This window comes from Dermacentor silvarum, unplaced genomic scaffold (assembly GCF_013339745.2).
Source record: "Dermacentor silvarum isolate Dsil-2018 unplaced genomic scaffold, BIME_Dsil_1.4 Seq517, whole genome shotgun sequence".
Lineage (NCBI taxonomy): Eukaryota > Metazoa > Arthropoda > Arachnida > Ixodida > Ixodidae > Dermacentor > Dermacentor silvarum.
This window is the reverse complement of record NW_023606362.1, coordinates 97,894-117,026: the sequence shown is the minus strand read 5'-3', so window position 1 is coordinate 117,026 and position 19,133 is coordinate 97,894. Positions and strand designations below refer to the sequence as shown.

Genomic DNA, 19,133 nt, shown 5'->3' with positions numbered 1-19,133 from the left:
ATACTGAGCAGACACGATAATTAGCGCGCATTGTAAGCACTGCCCTTGTCAGCTCAATTAAAATGGCTAGACCTGGTGAGGAGCCCTTTAATTAAAACAAGAAGACGTGCCGAGACTGAGGGTATCTTCATTTTATATTTTTTTTTCTTTTTCTACTTGAAGAAACCAATCGTTGCCAACTAAGGCGTTATATGAAATAATTGAAATTATTCTTGCCAAGAAAGTTTTGTAATGGTTGCCAACGGCAGGCTGTGTGTGAACACTTACTTACCTTAGGGAACCACTGAAGACAGAGGCGACGAGCAGTCCGCTGAGTCCCGGGTAGTTGCGCAGCAGGTCTTGCACAATGTACGGCATCAGCTGGAATCAAAGCGTAAGGTCGGTTGAAAGGGTTAGGACCACGATCCCGCATGAACGCACGAAGTAGGTAAATCCAGACTGCATAATGACTGTACGAGAGCTGCAAACAGTGTTGATGCTATGAATATGTTGTAAGTTTTCTTTGTCACTGTCTTTCTTGATCAAAGCTTAAAGATATGGAGAGCACGATGTGAAATTATATATATATATATATATATATATATATATATATATATATATATATATATATATACATGAACGAGAAGAATGGATACCGAGGGTGCCCGATTTTTATCGGGCCCCCCAAAAAAAAAAAAAAATGCAGGGGGGATACGAGCCCACGTCTTCGCATTACGCGTGCTTACCAACTGAGCTGCCGCGGCGCCTTTTTCACATCCACTTTCTGGGGTATTTATGTTTTACAACTAGAAATAACCCTGGGAGTGTTAACCGGCGCCATCACTGATGGCCATGGCGGCGAATGTGGAACATCCTTTCTGCCGCAGGCGTCACGTCTACGTGACGCGTGCTGCCATTCACGCGATTTCGTTCTCTTGCTAGGCTATTGAACATCACCCTGGTCTTCTTCATTTACTCGTCAGACTTACTCTTGCATTTTCCCGGCTAGGGTGCTCGATAATTTGTTGCAAGTAATCTACGCGTGCAGCGTTGCTGAACAGGACGGTGCCATCTAGCTGTAAACCGCACATAGCCGAGATGTTCGTCGTTAATGCTCGCACTAAATTATGCCCTGTCTAACAGCTTGAATACTTCTAAGCATGCAGTGAGCAGCAGGCAGGAGATCCTATCCCATTGCCTGATCTTCTTAATCGTATGCTTTTGGTTTTTTTTCTATCAAAAATTAAGGTGGCTGTGGAATTTTTATAGATATATGCAAATATATTTTATTATTTCTAGGAGTCACAATTCGCAATTACATGAACTTTGCACATTGCTAAGGGCGGACTCGTATCACGCGGCTCACAATGACTCGGAGGGCAAATTAATACCACGCCCGAACCACTCCGTGTGCACAGGGGCAGTATATCGGAACGATTGTTGGCCTTTATTTTTATACCCGTATTCACAAGGCTCACAAAAGAATTCTTAAGCTACTGGGATTCGTAAAACAGGCATTTACGAATAGGGATTGAAAACACGTTGTTAGTGGAGGCAGCCAGCCGATGACACATCCTTTTATGAAAGAAAAAAAAATCGTAAATTCGATCTCCGTTGCTTTGTTTCAACTCACCGCGTGTGGATGGCCTGGCCACGCCATCACGACGGTGCGGTAGCGAACGCACCGATGATGGAAAGCAAAAAAAAAAAAAAAAAAATCAAAGCGAATCTGCCGGGAATCGTTGTGGTCGCCCATCCCAGGGTTTTCGTAAAAACAAAAGGTGTGTCTTACCTGATCGGCTTTGTCAATGTCTCCAGTGAGCCTCGGGTCGCAATCCCGGTACACGGCGTAGATAGTTAGCCCCGACAGTACGGACAGCAGCAGGGTAATGGCCACGCCGGGGATATTGAGCAGCAGCGCCCTAGGGTGGCGAATAGAATCCCAACTTTAGATCAGTCAATTGCACTCGCCCATCATAACTGGTCGGGTAAGAGGAACACGAAAGGAAGAGATTCATCATTAATGCAGCAGTTTATCTTTTATATATAAGGCAGCGTCGACAGCTAAGAGCCCCGTTGAGACACATCCGTAAGGCGTGTTGTTAGTCAGAAACTGCGAAGGCGGAGAATTCCTTTCCTCAGAGCGTATTGTATTTGTCTACTGGACCACTGGACAGTCGTAAAAAAAAAATGACGGTGGCTCAGGGCGCAATAAGTTTACCGAAAGTGGGAATGTGCGAACAGACCCAAGTGCTTCGCGCCCTCTTGAGCATTATTGACACGCATTGGTAGCCAATTACTCGCCGCGGAAGCATGATGGCTATGCGGTGCTCTGCTGAGCTCAAGGTTTCGGTTTCGATCCCGGACGCGGCGGCCGCATTCTTATGGGGTCCGAAACGAGAAAACGATCGTGTACTTAGATTTAGGTGCATGTTATTAAACTTCAAGAGTGGTGTAACCCAGCCATTTTAGAAGAGGGAATGGTTAACTTGGAGGAGATAAATTTATTGGACACGCCGCCAGCCTCAGCAGTGCCAAAGGAAATCGGTGGATCCGCTCTGCAATACTGGTACGAATGTGCACTTTGTCTCGTCCTCCACATTTTCATCACACACACACACACACACACACACACACACACACACGCACACGCACACGCACACGCACACGCACACGCACACACACACATACACACACACACACGCACACGCACACACACACGCACACGCACACACACACGCACACACATAAAAACATCGTTTGTGTATTGATCAGAGCGGTCATGTGCTAGTGCTGCATATGAACGTGTACGCTTGTAGTGCTATTTGGCTACGGTGGAGTCTATTGGGAAGTTACAGCACATGGAAACTGGCTAGCGCATAGCGCAATAACGCGGAAAACGGTGACGCCGTTCGACAACGCCGCCACTTTACACATATTGTCACAACTTGCGCGTTTCAGTTACAGGTGAGTGTCCTCATCCCAACTTGTGCATACTTTGTTTGTTCCCCCCCCCCCCCCCCTCCTCCCCTATACCTACGTCAACTAGTACTAGCATCGGGACGACGCCCGTTTTTTTCTTTTCTTTCTTTTTTTTTTCACAGGGGGAAAATGCCACCAGGTCACGAGCTGCGGCGAGCGCGAGCCAGTATTCAGGGAAGGAGAGAAGAAGTTTTCGTTTTGGGGGTCAGCCATCTTCTTGGCTAGTGCTAGTCTCTGCCGGTGCAGTACTTCTTGCCATAAAGGCCTTCTGTTGCACGTGCCAATATATTTAAAGAAGCAAGCACAGGAAAACATAAGAAGGAAGAAACAACGTGTCCGCTACTTTACTAACCTGCGTGCTCGTTTGAGCGACTTCATGCTGGAGTAGCGCTGCACCTGCGTCTGGCTGGCGCAGTAGGCGGCCATCCAACCGATGGTCCAGCCGAGTATGACGTTCCACGTCGTGTACGTGTCGTAAAGGCTCGGGCTGAAGCTGCGAAGACACGGCGATATGACAGCCTATCACAGCGGGCACTGCGCTGAGCGGTGGCTTTCCTGGCGTAACAAGAGTCTGTCATCATCATCTATCGCCCATTGAGAAAGCCACAAGCAAAACCAGAGTTGTCGTACACTTAGAATGCCCACGACTCTTGCTGAGAGGCGCGTAACCACGGAAAGGTGTCCATGAATTTGCCAGGCAGAAACAGCAATTCCTAACGTTCCGAACCTCTGTGCTGCAATTTCTGGACGCCGCGGGTACATCTAGTTGCATTATCTTTGACATATAGCCCGACGGAGATGCCAAATATCCCTATGACCATTCACGTCCAGACACCACATAAACTGTGGTCAGCAAGAGAGAAAGAAACTAACTTGTCTGTCCGCTTTCGCTAGCTAAATATCGGATGCTGTATGGCCTAATGCGGAGCGTCCTACCTGAGTGTTCGCTGTATGTTCTACCAATGAATGGAGACTCCCCTAAAACTGATAAATATCTGGCAATGTGATCCGTAGTCTGAATGTTTAAGGCGCGACACGCCTTTAATTGACGACGTCGAAAAAAAAAACAATGCTTTGTGAGCACTTCCTTTGCAACACCTTGTCTTTTTAAACTGTATATAACAACACACACCACGTCTTCACGCGCTTCCGCCTTTGAAAACCGTATATTTGGGGGCAGTGCGTAAAAGAGTGAAAGGCTAGACAACACGTGCGCAGACTGGCAACAAGAATTTATTTGAAAACTGATCGTTGTTAGCCTGCTCTCGCTTTGTCCGGCCTTGCCCTGTTACATGTACCAACAATCTTAGTTTACAACCTTTCTGAGGATAGTGTCGGCAGTAAGTCTTCCACAAGCCGACAGCCATGTTTTCTGAGTTACTATTATCTGCGTTCTTTGAGGCCTGCGCGCCTTCTGGGTGATATTGTCTGAAAGTGTCATCCCTTTTGCTACATTTCGACATGGGCACGTTCATGAATGTGGGGGACAGGAGCACTGAACACTAACACGTGGGGACTGGAGTACTCTGAAATTTACGAGACGATTGTTGCAATCGCGCTTTTAGAGTTTTTAGAGGCGTATACAACACGTTCTAACGCTATACAGTCGCTGTTCATTATAGTAGGCAGGATTGTTGCCCTGGCAGGCTTTTCCTGAAAGGCTTGTGGTGGGGACGGCGTTATCTCTGAGCACGTGCTCGTAATTGCCGACGCACGTGAGAGCAAGACAACAAACAAATAAACAGAAACAGCTATCCACTGAAGTGCCCGAGCCCGAATGCGAACAGCTCTCGCGCGCGGTCGGTGTTGGGAAGGTTACGATCGCGCTTTCACGATAGCGGACGTGGTTGCCGTGGGTGAAAAGATAACGCTAATCAAGACGACAGTGCTGTCGCTACCTCGGAGGTAGTCCGCGTGTTTCAGAAGTAGGACCGATTGGACACGAAAAGAAGCGGCCAGCATTATGCTCGCTAACCCTCTCTGACTTTCCTTTTCTCTATTAAATGTCCCTGCAAACCTCTGGAATTGTGGGTGACGTTTTTGGTGCAGGAGCGTACACGCTACGCCGATATCAGCGGGAACACCAGATTTGTGTCGGACGCCCCCCATTTTGCTCACACTTCTAATGAAGTTGGTAAGGTGCCGTGAGGCCATTTCATTACGAGTACAATGTTGTAGATAGACAATGGGGAGGTTCGGATTGTTCCGCTCGCAGGAACCTTTATTTGAACACTGAATAAATGTTCCGATTCATATTGGTGCACAGTTTGCATTCCGAAATTTGGCTACAATATAAGATTACATTCACCTTCTTGACCGTTCTGCCACTCGACTTAACTCCTGAAAGAAGGGCATCGCTGCCCCTAGACTGGTGTGGTTCCTGAGATGTAGGACATTTTTCTGTGCTTTAGGGATAAAAGAAATACCGTAGATGAACATAGAAAAAAGCCGCCGTGGTGGCGTAGCGGCTTTGCTGTAGCGCTGCTGAGCTCGAGGTCGCGGGATCGAATCCCGACCGCGGCTGGTGCATTTAGATGAGGGCGAAATGCAAAAGCGCGTCTTCCACTACGGCGTGCCGCATAATCATATCTTGGTTTTTGGCACGTAAAACCCCACAATTTTACCATAGAAAGAACGACATGACAAGACAGACGCTGTTCTTCTACTAGCTTTACCACTTTGAAAACTACACGATAAAAAGTCAAGCGGCAACGTACTCAAATACTTGAAAACATTGCGCATGCGTCAGACCACTTGCTGCAGTCGTGTAGCGCAAACTGTTGACATAGATAAACAATTCCCGGCGAGGTCATCGCTCAAATTTCGTAAAAGGGTTCTCTCTCAGCATCTCTCTAAAGTTTTACATTGCAAAAAAAAAAAATTAGCGTGGACCCCTGATATTTCCCTCCGTATGGAAAGTTTCCCATTATATGGCAACAGGGGACTATGAACAATGCGGATTATTCTGGTGAAATAAACTCAAATTTAAGCAAGTAAAGCAAAGCAATTAGAAGGGTTTTATGTCTCTGGTTTAGAAAAGCAAGAATTCATAAAAGTATTATAAACCACTTTTAAGCTTTGCTCCCCCCCCCCCCCCCCCCCCCCCCACGCACACACACATTTGCACATGCCAGATTCAATCGTGTCTCAATTTCAACTTAGGTACGCTTTAAAAAGTATAATATAATTGTATACGCTCGGAAAGAGACATTATTTTCAGAGAAATACATCTAAAATAAATCAAACAACTTCTTCGTTGATTTAAAAACTTTTCGGGAATATATTTGTTCTTGTGGGAAACAAAAGGGAATTTTACTGCGTGACCGGGGAAACTAGGGTAAATTGCGCCTGGATATGTGGGGAAAATAAGCTTTAGAATCTGGCAACACTGCATGAAAATATTCTGCAGGAACTCGATAAAGCAGTAAGACGACGATGCGATCGCCTGCAACTTAAAATGTGAATAGCAGTGAAGTGTCGCGCCAGTGTGTTGCCGCTCGGTAACGCGATCTGTCGGTTCTGTAGCCTCTACTCTTAGCGGGCGTCTCGTCGGCGAGCAGTTCAGTAGAGTTCCTGAGCTGCGTCCGTTTTGAATGAATGCATGCGTGATCATGGATAAATTGCTCGCGACATCAGGTTCGCTTTTTGAAAGACTCCGGATAATTCCAACTGTCGTTTGTTCCGCTTGCTCTGTCATTGCAGCTGCGTTTACCATCAGTCCTCTCCCGGTACGACACTACACTGCTGTGCCACTCGCAACTGGGTGTAACCTTTGCAAATTGGTACTCCGTCGTCACTGCAATGACTGACTACCCCATATGCTGCCACTGAAACTGTGAAGAGAAACATCGAGCACCTCTTCTGCCGTCGCACGCGCTTCGGTCTCCGACGTCAGCCTTTTCGGAGCGCGCTCATCCAAGTGGACGGTCGACCCATTACGGAGGCAAATATCATGGGTGCATTGCATCACTCATAATAAACGCGGAAAGATACGCGCGCTCTAATGACTTTCCTAAGCTCAACAGACGTGATAAGATACGTGGAGATACTGTGTCTGCTACTGTGCACGCGAACCTTGTCCCCTTTATGCCTTTGCCTTCTTCTTTCTTTCAGTCATTCATCCCCTTTCCCATCTGCAGGGTAGCCTGCGCGTGGGAATGAGGATGAGTGACTACCTATAATTTTCTGTTTTCTCTCTCTCGCGGGCGAACAAAAAAAAAAAAACAAAAACAAATGGGACGCTATAGGCATTGAATAATGTAACAGCTCCGTTTGTTTTGTTTACATCAGCCGCCGGACCTGGTATACACAAACCACCAGGAGTAGAATGTGGTGAATAACGCCTCCTTTCACGCCGAAGCTTCCGGTGTAGTGATGAGGTCGGGTCTGATGCCGCAACACGACCGTCAGTAGTACATAATGCCTCGTCAAGCTTATGGTGACAGCAACAATATACCAATAAAGCTTCGTCCCTCAGAACTGTCCTTTAAGTTCTTTCTGAATCTCGACCCGCGAAGGACGTCATACACCGTCTTCAAGGCAATAGCGACGTGAAGGGTTTTTTTTTTATTGCCATGACAATGTCTGATACGAGGCTTATTGCGGGACACGGGAGCAGATAGTTATGGCGCTTCAGACAAAGGCAGCACCCACTGAAGGTGCGCTATCTACGTTCCCGGACGTCGGAACGTGTCCAAGGACGGCCCGTCAGTGAATAAGGCTACGACGAGCCGACAAGCTCAGCAAGGCACAAAAGCAAAAAAAAAAAAGAAAAAAGAAAAAAAAAGAAAAAAAGAAGAGAGGTCACACAAAAACTCCTCTGGGAGTTGTCCAAGTATGCGTAAGCTTATGCCACTTGCTGCTTGCACGCAGCCCGGTGCCGTTATCACTGCTATGAAACTTGATCTGACTAATATATCCCCTTATCAACCCTTCGAGGTTTAGGCATCAAATCTTGGCCGCGGCGGCCGCATTTCGATGCGGGCGAAATGCAAGAACGTCCCTGTCCCGTGCATTGGGAGCACGTTAAAGATCCCCTGGTGGTCAAAATTATTCCAAAGTTCCCCACTACTGTGTGCTTCATAATGAAACCTTGGTTCTGGCTCGTAAAATGCCAAACTTTAATTCAATCCAATTCTTATCAGCCCTTATAGGTCAAGTATATATCTTATCGCACTTGATCCAATCTTTCTCAATCCTTAACTGTCCTTATCAACCTTATCGGACACCATAATACCTTTATGAACTCTTATCGGCCCTTATCAACCTTATTGGACTTGATCCGACTCTTATCAACTCTTATCAACTCTTATCGGACTTATCGACTCTTATCAGAATTGCTCCGACCATTATAAGCCCTTATCGCTCTCTAGCACCTTATCCATCCGCGTCGAACCATTATCAACCGTGATGAAACCCATACAACCCCTCATCCATTCTTATCCTCCTTATCAACTCATTGACTGCTTACCTCTGAGTGTTGCGCGATCTCAAGCGCACTAACCCTCAGAGATCGGTTGCATTTCGGTCGGTGAAGGAACGCCCCAAATGGAAGGCGCATCCCGCTCCCACCGAAACGCATCGGACGTGTGGCGTGTTTGGCATTAAATTTTCGCAAAATCGGAATTTTCCTGATGTCTACTATGCCCCAAGTCGGGTCTACATATATAGTCCCTAGAGATGGCTTTCATTCCACCATCACCAAATCTTTCAACGAGGCCTTCATAGAAACTGTTCTCCTCCTTTGACGTTTGTTTTGTACCGCTGTACAACAAATCCATAACGTTCAGATAAATTCCACTTCTGCAAGCGTGGGTTATGTTTAGCCCAGTGGGTAGGACACTCGACTTCTGAGCGTAGATTCGTAGGTTAGAAACTTACCACCACCAACGTTTTTCCTTTCGAATTTATTTTACTTTTTGCATTAATTTCTTTATAGCGATTCGTATTACGTGACAGACGGGCGGACGGGTTTTTTCGTTGGGTAAGCATAGAAATGCTTACGCATTCAAAAAAGAAAATCGACGAACTAAGACGAGTTTCACTGCGTCCCAGCTGCCGCAAAGCATATCGGCAGCCGTGGATATAAGAAGGGCGTTGTGTTCGTACCAGTGACAAGCCCGCTTACCTCTAGGGGTGAAACGGCAAAGAGGTGAGAACGACACAAAATCTGCAAAATGAGCGAGGTTGAATATACGCGTCCCCGAACTCCCCCCTATAATTCACTGGGAAAGTCCACGATGCAGTCCGGCATTTTCCTCAATTTTGCCATAAACCTAAGTACTTTGGGAATTTGCTGAGAAGTACTGTCTTCATGGCACCGGCATGACAACGTGCACTGTGAGCGTGGGGAAGTCTATTGCCGCTGCCGTAACTCCGTATACCTGCTTCCTTGGACGTACAGTTGAGTGCAAAAGTCTAGAGACTACGGCATGAGCAAGAAAAATTAATTTCTTCTAGCACCGCCGTACAACGTGAAATTGTATTAACGAATGAAGCTGGCCAAACAGGCGCACGTAGGCAGTACTACTTGATTTCAGCCTTTATGCCTGGGCTACAAAGAAAAAAAGAATTTTCAGCGGCACCTCCGGTCCTTAAACTTTTGGACTCGACTGTAGGTGACATAAATGTAACCATCGCACGCATGTAATTGCACAGCCAACATTGCTCTGTAATCTTCATCAATACCTCATTCCTTAGTTTTGTCCCAAAGTGGTTGTGCTGTGTTTGTGCGTCTGTAGTAAATACGAATATTCATATATTGTGGTGGTTATTTCCTTTACTGTATTTGGTTTCTCCGAAACAACAACAATACATACGCCATATTGAAGAAGCAGACTCGAGCCGTAGCGAGATAACGATGGCAAAATAAAAGTTGTTCTTTGCGGTAACTGCCGTGTACTAGGGATGGTGGAGTGTACATTGGTGACCTTGCTTGAACTTCTTAAGCTGTAAGAACGTTTAACGTATTTGTGATCTATTTTCAATTGGCGCATCGCGCTGTAGGTGCTAACCATTCAAGCAACTCAATTAGACGCTCTGTAGCTTCTGTTAAAAAAGACGCAGTTTCGCCCGAAAGTCGAAGCATCAATTGCGACAGCAAATTAATAGAGAGCTATGCGTAGTAAGGATAGTAGTTTCATCGGCTACCTAAGCTTGGACACACTCGCTTACTAACTCAATTAACAAGCATGGTGTCAGCGCGCACAACCAAACATGGATAGATTACACTCGAGGACCGCAGACAACCAATGTCAAAACGCTGGCGTGAGCAAGCGCAGCGCAGCAGCGAGCGAAGTTTTGTGCGGTCTATCGCTTCAACAGAAACTCAGTGGCGAAAGCACAGCGTATACAATGGTAAGAGCCATGTGGAGATCGCTTTCAAGATACGGTGCGCGCGACAGCACGCAGCCACGCAAAGTACACGTACACAGTTGCTGGCAGAGTAGAAACCGCACCCCCTCCCTCCCGTGCTGCCTTCCCGCTTTCCTCTTTTCGCGTGGGAGATTGAGTCGCCAGTTCCCCTTGCGCCCAGTTGCAAGATACACGTTTGGTGCCGCAGCTAAACGTCGCCTCCCCTACTTCCCTCCCATCCCCCCACGGCTTTTCGCACGACGGCAGATGTCGCGTTTACTCCCCGCCGTGCGTTCTCTCTCCGTGAAAGTGCGCGAGGGAAGCGCGTGTCCTGCGTGCACTTTCACTCGCACATGCAGCACACGGCGCGCGGTGATGATTTTATAGCCCTTGGACTTTGCAAGGAACATCACGGCGATGGCGACGCCGACAGCAGAAATCCGCTTGGAGTGTCCATATAATTGCTATCGCAACAAAATATATTCGCTGCTGCTACCGCACGAACCAGGTTCCCCATTCTGCATATTTTGGTACTCATAAACAAAATGAACGCGCTGTCGCTGCTCGGTGAGACGCTGAAGCACGTTGTGAAACCTAGTCTCTAACAGCGAAGCTGTTATAGTGTAGGTTCCAGGAGATTGCGACCGTAGAAAACCGGAAGTGTAGTGTACAACGATTTCAGACACGTTGCGCCTTCTCGTGGAGTCGTATGAAAACGCCGGGTTGGCGGCGTTTTTAAACTTAGGATTGTAACAAAAGTGTGCATTATACCGCGATTTTCACCAGATCTTACGTTGGCTTCTTCATTACGTGACGTAGATCACCCTGGAGACCACGTGAGCGCGTTCGCTTGTGTGCGCGCCACGATTGGTGTAGCCATCGTATGAAAACGCCGGGTTGACGGCGTTTTTAAACTTAGGATTGTACGCTTTGACGGTACTTGTGATCGCGACTGCGTACGTTCCCCCTGCAACGCCTACGAAAGACATCGATACGTTCCTGATAGACATGTTCAATTGGGTGGTGCTCTACGACGATACGCCCATCCTCATCGTGGGGGGCAATATTCACTACACCAGACCCACCATAGTCATAGCTTCGCTGGCTTCCACCTTCAGAGTAGTGGAAGGGCTCTGAATTTTTTCCCTGCTGAACACGAAGTCGCAGTTTCGTTTGGCCGGTTGCCTTCCAATGGCAGAGAAGTCAATGAACGTACCACACTGAAATTTCACTGCACGTTAGGGAACCCCAGGTTGTTACAATAAATCCAGAGCCTGCGGCGTCTCCCACCCAAACTCTGGCTTTGGGACGCTAGACTTCATGAAACAATAAAAGGATCAACAACACCAAAAAAAAAAAAAACATCGACACTGCAAGAAAACAGCCCATTTTCCATGAAAGTAACGCAAAGAGAGAGAAAGAGGGAAAATGTATAACAGCACAGATGCGGTATTCCTAGCTTTCATCCCTTTTGTATCGCGAGAGGTATGCGTCGGGTCAATGTACTGGATCGTCATCACGATCGAGGAACGCGGGAAATGTCTGAGGCCCAATATGTTAAGAAATGTGGTGGCACGTGCGTGAGTAAACCATCAGTGGCTTTACACGATAAGAAGTTGGCGCTTTTGAGCCTATATGCCAACCCAAATCTTGTTTGTTATTTGATCTATCGAAAACTCTTGCTATGTAATGAATTTTTACAAATGTTTACTGCTGAGCTTGTCCTACTGATGTGACTAGTGTCCTCGATACAGCGTTTGATCACCTTTTACGTATATTTGTGTGTTCTTGACCAATTAATCCAGTTGGTTGTGAGCGCTTGTGTTTGTCCTCCTTTTGCTAATTAACCCTTCGTGGTGTTTCTTTTCTTTCCGCACTCAAGTGCTTCGCGCTGCGAAAATCACACCATGTGCCGCATACGTACGCCGGGAAGAAATTCACCCTCTAAGCGAACGGCTCTCCATTCTTTGAAATGACCTATCCTAAATTCACAGGTGCTTTGAGATGTTAAGAGGAGATTTCGCTCAAGCAGGAGCTCGTCGATAGAGAATCGCGTGTGCAATGTCTCTTCGTAAGCGTTCAGTTTCCTTTAATTAATAGATTTCAATTAATAATTGACTCATTGATTCATGTGGTTATTAACTCTGGGGACTAAGAAATACGTCGTAGTAGAGCTCTTTGGATTATTTTGACCACCTGACGTTCTTTAACGTGCACAACGCAAATCTAAGTACCGAGTGTTTTTTGCTTTTCGCCCTCAGCGAAATGGGGCTGGCATGGTCGGGTATCGATCCCGCGACCTTATGCCTAACGCCATAGCCACTGCGCAATCGCGGCGGTTGTTTCATTTAATAGAGAACAGTCAATTTCCCGTGTACTTTACTTGGCATCGTTGTCTGTTGACTTCATACGGTTGCAACTAACAAAATAAATAAGCTCCTCGGTGCCTCTTACTATTCTCGCGCCTCGATAAGTCGTCTTTTGTATAGCTTACTTGAAGAAAATAAGCCGACCTCCTTCGCCAGCGATGTGCCACATGTTGCCGATACCTCCCAAGTGGTACAAGCCCTGCGAATAACAGAGAAACACCAGAACGTGAACACTTTAACAAAGCTTCGCATCGTCATGTGGTTCGTTACACACTGTCGGAATGAGAACTGTGCCCCGTTCACGTATAGTCTACTGTTTAGACCACATTGTAACGGGCGTGCCGCCGTATCCCAAAAGACGGCCCACCCCCGAAAGGTATAGCATGCCCTCAATTTCTGGCCCGATTTTCTATTTCTGTTAAAGCAGTAAGAATTGATCCACAGCCTCAAATTAAGGTGATGGAAGTAGTTCCAGTTACCTCTGTAATAAACCCGAGGAGAAGCGAACAATCACAAGCCCGTATTGTGCGAACGAATACTTGGAGCAAAAGAGGTTCTGACCACGCGCAATGACCATAACAAATAGTTATGGTTTTTCACACTGTATGGTTTCCCCCTGATGCTTTACATCAATTTCATGGGAGAATGACACTGAGCTGAACCGTCACGGTTCCTAAGAATGCCAAACTAGAATTACAGCAGCGAAAATGTTCGACGAGTACATTGCCACTTGCGTTTGCCGTCCCCTTTTGTTGTGGAATCGAACAGTGCTTTTTTCTCCTGTCTGCATCTCCGCATTACGCAGTGAAGCGGGATTGTGCAACTAACCTTGAGTGCGGCTGCCAGAAACCGGAAACTGCAGGATAGCGCCAGTGGTACTTACAGTTGCCCTTCACAGTGCGCGCGACGTCTGTATAATGCTGTCATTTGGACCAACATACCTTGGAAGGACACAGCGGCACTGCGAGACTTACCGATGCGATGACCATGATGTAGCCGACGTAAATGAGAATCATCTGAACCACGTCCGTCCACACGACCGCTTTGATTCCTCCCTGCGTGAAATGTGACTACCGTCATGTCCATTCGATCCTTTCACCTGAAACGCACGCATTAAGACTGGCAGTAATCTGGCTGTTCATTGTGCAAAGTGTGGATGTTCACCACTCTTAGATAACACACGTGTGCTAAGAAGGTACAGCAATCAGATGGCCAGCGAAATTTTTGAGGCCTTTTCAATGTGTCAGTTAGGAGCCACTTGTGTAAGTGCCCCATCTATAGCTCTTTGCGATAAGTAACTTAAGTTCCTCAGGAGTTAATCAGTTCGGCCTGTGTCCACCATGTGTATTGTTAAATTTGTATTTTATAGTGTTTTTGACGCATGCGTAGCAGGAGTTGACTGACGATGACTCGCCTCCCCTTTCGCCCTTTTTTTTCTCTTGCTGCCCGTTGCAAATTGTATATATTTGCGCAGGCTTCAATAAAGGTGTTGTTGGCAGTCAGCGCTCGTCCTGTGCTCTCTCTTGTCCGTGTTTTTTGGCGCGGTTTTAAGTATGAAGACATATATATCAACTCATGCTCACGCATCTGCTCAAGAACGAACATATGCAAAGACGTGATTACAATACTTACTATGGCGGTGTAGAAGGTGCATACGACGCCGTTCAGGAGAATGGATGACCATACTGGTATGCCTGTCACTGTAAGACAAAAGGATCTGTGTTTCTTTGATCTAAAACGTGTTTCATGTCTCACGAAAGTGGTGCATAACGATATGGAGCGCAGCGTGCAGTCATCCATGATATAAATCTGGCTTTTACTTGAAAAAAGAATCATTGAGTGAGCAGCTGCCTTTGATATGTACCGTTTGCCTCAAAGAAATTGTGCAGCAGGCCTCACATATGTTGCCAGCTTCTCCTACACGCTCACCTAAAAAAAAAAACAAGAAAAAAAAAAAACAGGGCGAACAACTAGAGGTCTCAGGTACAAAGGCACTGCTCGCCAACGTGTCATTGGCTGAATCACGTTGTCGATATTGTCTCTGCCGAGACATTTCTCACTGAATTCCTGTCCTCTCACTTAGATATACCCGAAGGAATGCCGCACTTCTTCGTAACTGTATAAATTCATGCCATTTCAAGTTAAAACAATTCCCAAAATGTGTAACTCATGCCGCATTGAGCTGACAGCATGCCAATACTAGACATGCAACACAGTGTGATCACGCGTCTTCAAGGAACTTACTCCCTCTTCACGGTTGTCGCCTTCTTTCAACGTATATAGGTAGTGACACACTTTTGGTTTTTATGAAATTCTTTCTCGCGTCGTCTCTTTCGCTACAGAGGGCTGTCCCAATGAATTCGGCGTATGAGTAGAGAGAAAGAGAGAGAAGGGAGGAAGGAAAAGCAAGGAGGTTAACCAGACTTTGTCCAGTTTGCTACCCTCACATAGGGAGGGGGGCGAGGGAGTGAAAAAAGAGAGAGAGAGAAGACGCGAGCCTTAATTGCACTTTCAAATGCACTAAGGTAGGTGCAGCATATCTAAAGTCGGGCACTTAAGTCTGCAGAAAGTAAGAGCTCGAATGGCTTTCTGGGCTGATCAGCTCTTAGGCCAATAAGTAAGTGAGTGGACGAGTTAGCGGGCAGGTGATCGATGAGTGAGTGAGTGGAGTGTATACAGGCACAGTAATATTTGCTGGGTGAGCCACGCATTTGCTCAAACTGAACGCTGTTTTTAAGCATGAAATGCTTTTAGCGCCCTTTGTCGGTGATCTTCAAGTGACCTTGAGCCAAAAGCCACAGCTGTTATCCGGGCTCTCAAACGAGAACATCCGCGCACCGTTGCGAGAACAATACGAGATTATCCGGGCAACCAGTCAAAATTTAAGAAAATATGGTCTCAGGACAGTGTCGCATTACATACGCTAGATACTTCCCAAGCAAGTCACAAAAAATATTGCCTCCAATTTCTTCCTAATGCGTGTTCACAATATCGCTCAAGCTGTAACTTCTAGTACGCTGAAGTTTTATTTGACATTTCCAATAGCGACGTTCAAAAGACCGATAGAGAGGTTGCCTGTGCACTTTTGAAGGCCAGCGGTCTGAGTCGTGAGCGGTCCGCGCCAAGAAGAAAAAGTAGCGACAGACGCTGAGCGCGCAGCACTGTTGGAAGAAGAAAATCGGTTGAAGGCGGCGCCACCACAGGCAGCAAAAGACGCCATATGGTAGTCATTTCATGCTTTAATCTACTATCGATTACGGGAGAGCCAGCATTTTTTTTTATGTCGGGTGCGCGGCGTTTGATATTGCGGAAATAACGCGCGCGGTTTTGTTGACACGGTAGCGTCGACAGCCATGACCTCTGCTGTTAAGATAACTCGTAGGAAGAAGTCCCGAAGCAAGTGGGTCACGATGGAGCGTTGGCATTTAGTGGATATGACAGCGATTCCCCGTTGTTGTATTCCTTTATGATAGCCGCACGTGACATGCTGTGGTACGCTCCGCTTGTAGGCGTAATTTTGTCACGTAGAGAGTCCCCGCAAATTTCCACGGATGTTACCGAGCGTTTTGTGAGTAATTAGGTTCTTAACTTAAAGATCCACTAAAGTAGAAGATTATTTCATTTATTATTAAGCGAAGACAACTGAAATTGTCAATTAGAACACTCCAGTGCGAAGATAAAACGCGTTGTGTCAACCCAGTAGAATCACAGTATAATCAAAGTTTGCATTCAGCAGAAATAGCGCTCGGTAGTACTGTTACGAATACCAGTTATCTTTAAACTATATGATAAAGCTTGGCTTACAAAAGTATAGCCGTGTGTACAGGATCGGCTCTCCGAACAGCCTCAAACGGTCGTCTGTACATACCAGTGTCGCATGCTTTATTTAGTACTGATCAGGTCTCGTTATTTGTCACGAGGCAAAGTTATTGGGCAATATTTCTACCCCAAACTTCAGAAGAATCTACAGGGACAAGCTCCTAGGAGAGCGCGTTAAGTATCTATAATCAATGTACTTGTGAGAAATTAAGAAGCATCAAAGGTGCGTGAAAACGGTGTTAGGCAACACGATGAACGGCTACTCATGATAATGATGATGATTTATTGGTATCCCCTTTGAAACGGGCGGTGACGAATAGTCAACTAGCCTGCTTGATTTAATCAGGTATACTGTGCATGTTTTTCATTCTGCCATTTGTGTATACATCTCCATAATTTCCCCCTCAACCGATGCATGGTAGCATCGCTACCTATCGGATCCGGTCGTATCAATTTCTTCCCTGCTGTTTTTTTTTTTTACACTGCAGTTAAACGCAGTGCCACCTGGCGCCACAAACTACAACGGCCGGCTGGCGTCTGGATGGCGCTCGTATGCGACGGCGGCAGTGTGTTCAGTTAAGGGCAGCTGTAGTTCATGCAATAAGCGAGAAAATTCAGTGGAAATTTGGGGCTAGATTTTAGTCAAATAACCATCTGGGATTGAGAGCTAACACTTATTTATTTATTTATTTATTTATTTATTTATTTATTTATTTATTTATTTATTTATTTATTTATTTATTTATTTATTTATTTATTTATTTATTTATTTATTTATTTATTTATTTATTTATTTATTTATTTATTTATACATACTGCTATTGTAAGATGGTTATCGCAGGAGTGGGGTACAAAAATGTCAAAGATACAGACCGCGCGAAATATAGACAATGCAAAATAGGGGGAAAAATGGTCTTGAGAAGCCCAAGGCAAGCAAGCGTCGACTGCAGCAACGAACTCGTTAAATGACAAGTTGCGATTGTCAGGGGGCAACCAGTTCCAGATTTGGATGGTTCAGGGAAATAACCTATATCTAAATTGGTGAGTCGTGGCGTAGACTGGCGTAATATTTCGAAGATGAAAATTTTTTTCTAGTATGAATAGTAGTGACATGAACGAGAAGGCAAAAAAAAGTATGCTCTTCATGTTCTGCTACAGCTTCACTGACTGTTCGCTATTAACGTAGTGCAGATAGTTTTAACAAATAACCTCCAGCAAAAAAAATATTTTGCAAATTAAAGGATAAAAGTGGACGTTGTCCCCACGATTTCTCTTTAGCTGTCTAGTAGGGACTACCTTGTTTGGAACATTAATTTTACGTACGCATGTGCGTTTCTTTTTACTATACGTAGAAAAGGCAGGTGCAGTCTGCCTACAAAAAAAAAAAAAGAAACATCAGATATTCTTACCAGATCCAAGAGCCAATGAAGGGCCGTAGAGCACAACGCCCATGTAAAGGAGCTGAAAAGCAGAGTGAATAGTTTGCACGGCTTAAGTGTACGATGTGACAATAGATGGTCAAACGTCAGCACAGTGAAACATCGCAAACTAAAGGACGAATGAAAGAAATGTGTAAGTGCTGTAGCTTGGGCTTCCCGTTTTACTTCATAATTGAAAGCTACGGCCTAACATTACGCAGGTCCACATGTACTGAAATAGTCTGCAATGATTTCCTTGTATGACGCAAAACTTCTGAAAATACTATAATACAAAGCGAGTAGTCGAATCAGGTTTAGGCAGGAAGCCAAGAAACCAATGGGGAAACTTATATGGCATACCGCTGGGGCGAGTTGACACATGGCTATATATGAATATTGCGCAAAAATATAGCTACGCCATAAAGACAACACAAGCGAACTGTTGTGCGCCTTAGTTCTGGACATTTTTGCTCTTTATTGAAAAATGAGTTGGCGGGAAAGGGCCGGCTATCCGAAGGGCCGGCTATCCAAATCATCAAAAGTCAATTCCAGCGACTAAAGATACCTTGGGTTGTTGCTTTATATTTGTGCGCCGTAATATACTATAGAAGGTACATCAAGAAGTTTAACAACCCTTGTCTTACGTTGATTGCAGAAGTTTTCTTTTTCGATACAGTGAATGTGGGTATATGTGTACATCGACGCTATTTGCCTTCACAAGCACCTGAATTTGCACCCGAGCTAGCAATAACTTAGACTCGTATAGTAAATATCTTTCATGTACCACTGAATTCAAAATTGAGAGACGCCCAGCTGGATTTTCGATGTTCGTCGTTGTCCGAACATCACCCTTACTGTGGGTATCTAAAGCATTATTGTAAAAAGAGCATCCCCCCGCCCCAAGCGACAATAAAACAACAGCGTCATGAGGTGGCTGCCACGTGTAGTCTAGTACTGGAATCAAAAGGGGAGAACTGCAGAACTGTACACGTAAGAGCAAGGCAACGGGTACAGGATCGACTGGAAGATTGGCTGTCAAAGAGCGGCGAACGAAGGTGCACTTACCGTTTGTACAATAAAGACGGCTGACGCGATGTTTCTTACAGCAGTAGACATGAACCTCTTCTCCAAATACTGAAACAGAGATTTTTACTCATTAATTCACGCTCAAAATACAACTTGTGCATACTGTTGAGAAGCCAGGTATTTTGTT

The 19,133-nt window shown here is 45.7% G+C and overlaps 1 protein-coding gene across 1 annotated transcript in view; it reads right to left on the bottom strand.

The window, feature by feature from the left end:
- Positions 1-237: 237 nt before the first annotated feature.
- Positions 238-19,133, bottom strand: part of LOC119435197 (sodium-coupled monocarboxylate transporter 1-like) — a 28,685-nt gene continuing 9,789 nt past the window's right edge. The window contains exons 2-9 of the mRNA XM_037702117.2: positions 18,986-19,054; positions 17,912-17,963; positions 14,316-14,383; positions 13,658-13,738; positions 12,809-12,882; positions 3,314-3,454; positions 1,772-1,901; positions 238-360 (exon numbers count right to left, since the gene is read on the bottom strand). Coding sequence (XP_037558045.1) covers positions 268-360; positions 1,772-1,901; positions 3,314-3,454; positions 12,809-12,882; positions 13,658-13,738; positions 14,316-14,383; positions 17,912-17,963; positions 18,986-19,054 — 708 coding nt within the window. The 3' untranslated portion in view covers positions 238-267. The remainder of the gene's footprint in view (positions 361-1,771; positions 1,902-3,313; positions 3,455-12,808; positions 12,883-13,657; positions 13,739-14,315; positions 14,384-17,911; positions 17,964-18,985; positions 19,055-19,133) is intronic.